General features: G+C 29.2%; 1 protein-coding gene across 1 annotated transcript; it reads right to left on the minus strand.

Moving 5' to 3' along the window:
- Positions 1-226: 226 nt before the first annotated feature.
- On the minus strand, positions 227-8,719 carry LOC137832320 (ABC transporter G family member 15). The gene is made up of 9 exons (XM_068640421.2): positions 8,270-8,719; positions 4,956-5,035; positions 4,387-4,848; positions 4,166-4,288; positions 3,650-3,760; positions 2,538-2,822; positions 2,045-2,317; positions 1,242-1,349; positions 227-763 (listed from the first exon to the last, which is right to left on the minus strand). Exons 1-9 carry the CDS (start codon positions 8,514-8,516, stop codon positions 407-409), a joined length of 2,046 nt encoding a protein of 681 aa, XP_068496522.2. The 5' UTR covers positions 8,517-8,719; the 3' UTR covers positions 227-406.
- Between the last annotated feature and the right edge of the window lie 843 nt (positions 8,720-9,562).

Below are 9,562 nucleotides of genomic sequence, written 5' to 3' on the forward strand. Positions count from 1 at the left end.
TATCCAAAATATTGATTTTAATTCTGGTACTGATTTTTTATTTATAAAATTTTCATGATATCATCTCAATTATGCTGACATCTTAAGGAACAACAATCATCTGTCATGAAATGAAATTCAACATTCTGAGTGTCTAATAACATCATTTTTCACAAAATAAAACATTTAAACATAAATTACAACACTTAGAAACCAATTTCTGAAATAGTCCTCCAAACACACTGAATGGTTCACCATACCTGAAAGCATAGTATCAGGGGTGCTATTTCTTATTGATATATTTCACCAAATTGATGTCAGTTATCAAGACAAAAGTATAAGGAAATATACAACATTATATGATATTGGGGGTATGAATTGTGTGATGATTGTTGTGTGTTTGTATGAGAAAATAACTGTGATGGTTCTAATGAAGAGGGGAGTTGAGACCCTCTTGAGAAGACAATGGATGAAGTGATTGGTGTCTTTTGGAAGGGAAAGATGGTCCTTTTCTGAAGGAAGGTCTCTTCTTTATACGGTGAAGAGTTTGTCTGGCATAGATGCTATAAAACAAAGGTCCAACTCTCTCCTTGAATTTCAGAATAAAGAAGAAAAGAACCCTAAGAAATATCAGGATCATCACCACTGCACCTAAGTCCCACCACTTTGAATAATCAATTTTAATTCCAAGCACACTTTTCAGGATGAATTCTCCTTTCAGCTTGGGAGCACCAGGTAATAAGGGTTCGAACTCCATCCCAATCATGTCATTCTTGTAAGCTCCCTGCATTTTCCATCATCAGTAAGCTCAACAACATCTTACAAACCTTAAGGCATTCAAAGTTGTATTTTTGTAGTTTTGTAAATCACTTATAAAATGATCCAATCCTTGTACTGAATCAAAAACTTCGTCTCTAAGAACAACAATGTCAAAGAGTTACACATAAGAAAACACCCAACCAACAACTAGGAAAAACAAACACTAAATTAAATACATGCAAACCAGATGATGAAGATAACTGTCAGAGTAATTTTTAGTTATATTTCAATTATTTTTTCTCCATACACATATATAAACCTTAATTTTTAGAGTTATTAAAACTATAAAATTTTATGGGTTATTGCTCTCTAGGACTGAAACTAAATGCTTATCAGTGTTTCTGGTTTCTGCAGTAATTCCTGTGCATTATGCAGTGACAATTCCTTTGGATTATGCAATTCAGATTTTCTCTTATTGAAAAACAGTGCTGCTTGTAAATTACCTGCAATCCCCAAGCACCATAATTGATGTATGATATTGGGTAACGCCAGAAGAATTTGGGAAGATCAGGGATTCGACGGAAATAGCCAGCAGTCATCATCATAACACCCTGCATTATTCACATGCTTAATTAATATCAGCAATTGTTAATCTTCAATGAAAACTCTATAATGAAAACTAAACTCTATGTAGCATATACACACTGATACGGATATGACATGGACATAGACACGGACACTTAAATATGTATAATCTAAAAAATTAGAACACGGAAACATGAATCTATATATTATATAATTATGAATTATATAAATTAATAATAAAAATTTATGTGTAGAAGTATGTTTCAATTATCTTTTTGTCAGAAGAATATTTTTTTATAACTGGTTCTAAATAATTTTTTCTTTATTTTTATAATCATAATAAAAACTCATATAATAAATTTGAGTTTTTAAAAAGTTATTGCATTTATTTTTTAAAAAATATTATGTTAATATCATACTAAAATTGTCAAATATTTATAAAAAATATTTTTTTATTAAACACTTTACCAATATTTGGCGTATGATACATGTATCCGACATACAGATACACGGTTTAAGGAGTGTATCCGAATCTCATGGTAGTAAAAAAGACCGTCTTATGTTGTTTTAGTATATAGCACACTTGAAAGTTCTTGATTACCTTGAATGTTCTGGGTTTAGGTCTTCATTGACCTTTCTAGAACAGTTTTTATAATCATAGGAAACGAACCTCATATTGAAAAACACAGTATTATGTTGTTTTAGTATATAGCACACTTACAATATATCCTGCTCCAATGATCAATCCCATGAGGAAGTTGGGAACAAGTGAAGCTATAATCATCATGGAGCTCTCCACAACCGCAATGCACCCAATGAGATCCAGACAGATATACACAAAATGTGAAAATTCTGAACGAAACTTAACCATATAATAAGTTATTGTCCCTGTGGCAATGGACATCACTGTCACAAAGGGAAGGGAAGAGATAAAATTTGAGAGAATGTACACTCCAACGCCATAATACCCATTCAGTCTTTCTTTATTGAACACCTGTATCCAGAGGCCAAAAAATAAGTAATATTGACAATTTTAGTCTTTCATTTTTCTCAATAAGATGACAAAAATACTCTTTCTACATATTACTAATTACAGGTCATATATTGGAATAGGTTGTTAAAGTATGAGTATAAAAAAACCCTAAATGCCATAACCCTTTTCTTCAAATGGTTTATAGTTTTATTATAGCAGTATGAAATTATGTAGCATATACCTTCATTTCTTCTATAAAAGAAGGGAAGCCACCAATGGACATGAATGTCATGAAGCCTGAGATAAAAGCGCCACATGCTCCTCTTGCAAAAATGGCTGTATAACTGGATCCAACTTCATAGAAGATTGTTCCAACACACAAAGATAAGGCAATGTAAATGGTTATCCTAATCCAGTAGTATCCCACATCTCTCGACATGTTCAAGAAAGATCTCTGAGTCAGCATTGACAGTTGCTTCCACCATTTTGCTCCACTTTTCCTTTTCCTTTCAAAATCATGCCCTTCCTGCACCAACACCATTAATTCCTTAGATTCAAAGATTCATATTTTCCAGTAATATAATGTCTCTTATACGAAAGTCAGTCTTGTTTATACATGTATTTGAAAAATAATACTTGCAGACCCAGATGCTAATAAACACCTTAAAGAACAAATATAAATATTGTTAGGATTGCAAGTGAGTTGATTAGGAAAGAGGTTTAAGAACAATATATAAATAGGAAAGAGTATGTATCTTTTTTATTAAGTGAGTTTATGTAAGATTTTACTTTGGATTGTTTGTTTTTTTTGGTAGTATAGTAAGGTTTAAGAAAATTGGAAGGAGTTCTTGTGTTATGTAAGTGAGTTTATGTAGGGTTGTTTGTTTTTTGGTAGTATAGTAAGGTTTAATCTTGTGTTATCTCAGTATAAAAGTTGGATTACTCCAAAAATAATTCATATTTATTATTTTTTTATACACGTAAAATGAAAGAAGAAGCAAAGAAAAAAAATAAGTGAAAGAGGATCATGATATGTTAACAATATACACAATAAAATATATAAACTTTATATACTAATAAATTAATATTTTAATTATATTTTATTTATTTGTTAATTTAAAATATTATTATATGATTTATCAAGTATATAGATTTTAGGATTTACGTTTCAGGACTTTGAGTTAAAAAAAAATCCTAAAGAGAAAAAATAATATATGTTATTGTGAAACAATACATTGAACCCATGCAGAAGAGGAGTGGGTCTTATATAGGACCATGCAGACGTATATACATAATCATGCAGACGTACATATATACGTATATGAATGGTGTACGTAACAAAGGGCTACTTACAATGTTTGAGATTTCCTTGATTCTTGCTCTTGCAGTGGTTGCCTGCTCCGACCATCGGTATTTTTCTACCAGTATTGCTTTGGTTTCAGCAGTTGATAATGATATTCCTTCCTGCAAAGGAAACATGGAAGACTGAGAAAAGTAACAAATTTTAAAGAGGAAGAAAAATATCACAGTAATAACAGGTTAAATGAATAAATATTAATTGTTTCTCAGAATAGTAAATAAATAATAATCACTTACCAAGAAACATAAATGTCACATCCAAAAATCACAATCTAAAGTTAAACTAACACCAGAGAAAATCTTGAAACATATCGCTTAAAAAACAAACATCTCACAGAAACACCATCTAAATAACACTCATTAAACCACAAACAGAATCCACCCCAACAACAACAATCCACCAACCAAAAAGTTAACCAACAAATTGATATAAGGAGATCAAGAAATCAATCTGATAAACATTTATTCATTCCCACACCATAGATAAAAGAAATGGTTAGAGATATAAACTTGTGTTGTTTGGGAGGCCGTGATTGCGGCTGTGACAGCGTCGAAGTCTGAATTGATACAATGGAGAAAATGATCAGAAGGGTTTCTTCTACTTGGACACGGGAATCCCGCTTTGGCAAAGAACTGCATATGGATCAGCTTTTAACATATTAATGTTCTGAACACATGATTTTTGTAATTGTGACACGAAAACACGATAATTTTCTTCAGAATATGAATACCTGAGTTGCTTTTTGTGCAGGTCCAAAGTACACTGTTTGACCCCCAGAAAGAAGAAAAAGATGATCAAAGAGTGCAAAAACCTCACTACTGGGTTGGTGTATAGAAGAGATCACAGTCTTGGCATCATGAGCAAGATTTCTGAGAGTTTGAGCAACAAAATATGCAGAGGCACTGTCGAGACCAGTGGTGGGTTCATCAAGGAACAAGAGGGTAGGCCTTGTGAGGATTTGAAGAGCAATGCTTAGCCTTCTCTTTTCTCCACCGCTTATACCTCTCAAATGCCAATTCCCTATTAACCGATCTGCACATTCTTGAAGACCCATTTCCATTATTGTTCCCTCTATTCTCTCATTCACCTCTTCTTTCCTCATGCTTCCTGGTAGCCTCAGATTCGCCGAGTAATATATTGTCTCTCTCACTGTCAGAGTTCCCAGCATTGTGTCTTCTTGCGTCACATAAGCCTGTGTGTTATATGTTTATCATCAGCTATTCATTCACACCAAATATCAAACACCTTCGTCATATTCTTTTTTCTTTTACTAATTTAGTGCCATAGATGAATACTTACAACACCTCCATAATCCAATCTCCTCTTCTTTCCATTGAGAAACACATTTCCAGACATGATCAGGTTTCTGGAGAGTCTTCCTGCAACCAATAAGAAACTCAACAATCTGAATACTAACTTCTTAACTTCTTTACATGGACGGAAAATAAACTCGATGAAACAATCTAAGTAGCTATATAGAACAAAACAGCTAAAGTACGAAACAAAAGATTTCTGATTCTGAACCTTAAAATAAAAGACAACATTTACATCAATATCCGAACCAAATACAAATACAGAAAAAATAAAGTATAGAGTTTAGTATATATCAAAGAATTGTATGAGAATTTATGAATTTTGTGTATCAATTTGAAATTTAAATTATATAGAAAATTTTGTTATAGCTAGCTTATCCTTTTATTTGTTTGTGTTTCTTTCTTTAAATGAACAGATAGTTTTAATTTGAATGCTTTGTTTTTGTTTTAAAACTTTTGATGTATATATTAAAATTTCTATGAAGAATAATATTTTCTTTTCGATACAAATATGAGATAATTATATATATTCATATGTTAAGTAAATAGTGTTTGTTTTACTTTTATTTTATTATATGAGTAAAAGTTAGGAATGTTACATTAAATAAATTATCTATTAAACTAAAATTACATTTATTCTTAATGTTTTAGATTTGAGATTGACTATATTTTTTTCTTTAACAATGATAAAATTACATAAGAATTATAAGTAAAAAAAAAGTATATTATATACGAGAAAGCTACCTTAAGATTCATTTATATACGGGATTTATTTTTTGTTTTAATTATGCTTATTTATTAAAAGCATGTTTGGATGATACACGTTATTACATTTATTTTCCTTTTTTCAGTACTCATCTAATTAAGACTGTACCTTTTATTTCCTTAAATAATTCAATAATGTATCTTATTTTTATGATATGACTTTTTTTTATGTTTGTATAAGAAGTAATAAAAATAACAAACTTATTTTTAACATGTTTTATACAAATATTTGAAAATAGAAGATGTCTTTATTTCTACTAGTTTGATGGTTTCATAGGTTTTGACCTAGTGTCCTTTATTTTTATTATATATTTCTCTTTTAGGTATGACAACGTATGATTCATAAAACTTAGGATTTACAACTTTGTTGGAAATCTCTCATTTTATAATGATGCTATACCATACCTCCCCTTTTATTATAAAAAGTTGAAAATAAGAAATAAAGTAATATTTCAAATTATTAAAAAAATTCATTAAATAGAAACTAAATTTATAGATAAAAAATAATTTGTCACTATATTAACTAAATTATATACAATTTTAGAAACTAAAAAATTATTAGTATTTAAAGTGTTTTCTATTATTAATAAAAATTTATAAAGTAATTTTTAAAATTGTATCTAAATTAGTTTAAATTAGCTACCAAACTTTTAACTAGTAATATTTTAAATTCTAAATTGTTCTCAATTAATCTTTTAGAGACTAATTTAGAGAATTTAAAACATTAGTAAAACTTTAGTAGTTAATGATTAGATATCAATTTAAAAATTACTTTATGAAGTTTTACTAGTAATAAAAACTACTTTAGATACCAATAATTTTTTAGTCTATAAAATAATTTCTAATTTAATCTAATAGTAATTAATTATTTTGATCTCTAAAATTAGTTGTAATTGGATGATTTTGTTGTAGTGAATGATTTGTGAGATGAAATAAAAATAGAAAATAGTTCAGATTGTTTGGTGAAATCAATGAAGAATAATGAAACATATATAGAAGGTAGTTGTTGTTACTTAAAAGCCAATAAATGAACTGAGTTTTTGAAACTAGGAAAGGAGTCATGGGAAGTAAAACCTCCTTGTTTGGTCATTTAGATGTTGATCAAGTTACAAGAGAGTGGAAAAAATAGATAAAAATAATTAAAAAATAAATTAAAATTAAGAATATTTTATTAAAAAACAGAAAAAAAAATGAAAAAGGATAAATCTGCAGTCAACTTTACACTGTGAAAATGTTTCCATGAATTAATGACCATTAATGTTATCCTCTTGCTTGGTTTTTCTATGTTTGCAACTCATTTATTTAGTAGGTAAGAGGGCACTGCTCCTTTGATGTAGTTATAATCTTTTTTTTCACACTCATCAACATTTGCTTCATACCCTTTTGTTTCTTTCTGTCTTTTTTAATTATATATCTCATCATAAACTTTTTAACCATGATGTAGTGTGTCAAAGTTCTTTATGTTCATGAATAATATATATGTTTTGAAAGAAAAATTGAGATGAAAGAAAGTTTAAAAACGAAATAGAAACAGTGTGCATAGTTCTTTTGTTTCATATTGTTTAACTGAGAAATTTTAAGCCTCATTTGAAGAAAGGTAAATGCAAGACAAATATCAGTAAATTATTTACAAATATCAGTTTATTTTCTTCCACTTTTCCCCACTGTGTTCATTTGTGCTTCCAAGCTAAAAAAAAAAAAAAACCTTTGTGAGAGTAGAAGATCTTAAGGTGTCTTGCTTGTGTTCTGATTCACCTCACAAATTCTATTTATAATATAAGATTTGAAAGAGAACACACACAAACATTCCCCCACATGGAAAGAAAGAGATAAAAGGAAAGTTCATCTAAAAGATCAAAGTTTCTTACTCATCTTTGTATTCAATTCAACTCCTCAGCTGTCTCATAAAACATAAGATGAAAAAAAGAAGGTTCATCCAAATAAATGAAAGTTTCTTGATTATCTTAGGCTTCACTCACCTAACAAATCCACTTGTAATATAACATATACAACCTAATAGTTATTGTTTTTTGTTTCTTTAGTATTTAGTATGTCTTGTTTCCCTTTAATTTGTTTATGTCTTGTTTCGTTTTAACTTTTATAATTGTGTTTTTAGACAAGATTAGTTTTAAGTAGTTAGTTAGAAGGGTTGTATTTTAAGATCGTTTTAGGTTTTTTTTTATATGAAGTGATTCGGAAGTTATTCTTATGTATATATTGTTTCTGATAAAAATAAAATAAAGAAAATGCACAAAAACACTTATATATAAATATTAAAATCTGTATAAATCTTGTAAAAAATGAAAATGAATGATGATAAGAAAGGTGGAATGGGAAGAACAAACCTGAAGTTCCATTAATTGTGCAGATCACAGGAAGAAAAGCAAAAGGGTGGTGGGTGATATGGAAGTACAACATCGTATATAATGTTTGTTACCAAACGTAAGAATCGTGTTCGAAAGTACAACAAAAACAATATGCAGATAGAGAGAGAAACAGATCAATAATGTACAAGTGAAAAAAGTGGAGATGAACCTGCTAAAGCATCAAGAAGAGTAGATTTTCCAGAACCAGAAGGACCCATGATGGCCATGATTTTGTTTGGTTCAGCATATCCACTCAACCCATTAAGCAATCTCTTAGTGTGTCCATTTCCAAAATTTGGAAGCACAACACTTAAATCTTCCCACACAAGATACATCCCTCTCTTCTCTGAAACTCCCATTGTTTCACCACACTCAGCAACACCATTTTCATTGGCAGTTGCTGCTTCTATCTCCATTTTTTTGGTTGGAAACAGATCAAAGAGGGAAACAGAAAACAAATGGTAGTAGCCAGCCAGCTTACATAGAAATAGATATATATGTACGTGATGAAGGGTAAGAAGAGTGAGGCAAAAATTTAGAGGGACCACTCAGAAATCACAATGTTGATTTTGGTCTTTGGTAACTATACATGACTAGTAATTACCTATCCAACACTAACACTCCGACACGAATATTCGTATAATTTTTAAAACTTAGGATACGAAGACACAAATTATATATTATATAACTATAAATTATATAAATTGACAATAAAAATTTATGTGTATAAATATGTTTTAGTTATTTTTTGTGTAAAAAATATTTCTCATATTCAAAATGATTTGTTCTTTATTTTCATGATCACAATAAAAATTTATACAATAAATTTGAATTTTTAGAAAATTAATGTATTTTTTTTATTTAAAATTATGTTAAAATCGTATTAGAATTGTCAAAAATTTACAAATGTTTTTTCAATTAGATACATGTCTTACGAATGTTCTACGGATATCGGTATCCGATACATGTATCCGACACAAAAACACTATTTAAGAGACGTATAATTTTCAAAACGTAGAACACAGGACCACAGAACTATATATTATATATTTATGAATTATATAAATTGATAATAAAGATTTATGTGTACAAATATGTTTTTTTTTATGACGGGTTCAAAATGATTTGTTCCTTATTTTTATAATCATAATAAAAATATATACAATAAATTTAAATTTTTAAAAAATTAATGTGTTTGTCCTATTTAAAATTATGTTAAAATCGTACTAGAATTTTCAAAAATTCAACAAATACTTTTTCAGTTAAATAAATATTTTACAAATGTCTTAGAAGTATCGGTATCTGATATTTTTGTTTGACACGAACACATCATTTAAAAGACGTGTCTGCTCTTCATATAATTAGTGTCTTCCAACTCCCGTAAAAGAGTAGTAATAGTGATGCACACTTCGTTGATGAGTTAAGGCCATGCATGTGAAGGAGAGCGACATCTATCAGGTTT

The sequence above is a fragment of the Phaseolus vulgaris genome, chromosome 11 (genome assembly GCF_051622355.1).
Source record: "Phaseolus vulgaris cultivar YP4 chromosome 11, ASM5162235v1, whole genome shotgun sequence".
Lineage (NCBI taxonomy): Eukaryota > Viridiplantae > Streptophyta > Magnoliopsida > Fabales > Fabaceae > Phaseolus > Phaseolus vulgaris.

What these genes read in the sequence shown, in the direction of transcription:
- LOC137832320 (XM_068640421.2), bottom strand. Translation starts at nt 8,516, where the DNA reads ATGGAGATAGAAGCAGCAACTGCCAATGAAAATGGTGTTGCTGAGTGT. An exon ending in CTGCACAAAAAGCAACTCAG is followed by an intron (nt 4,289 to 4,386) that starts GTATTCATATTC and finishes ATCCATATGCAG; the next exon opens with TTCTTTGCCAAAGCGGGATT. An exon ending in ATGGTGCTTGGGGATTGCAG is followed by an intron (nt 764 to 1,241) that starts GTAATTTACAAG and finishes TGGAAAATGCAG; the next exon opens with GGAGCTTACAAGAATGACAT.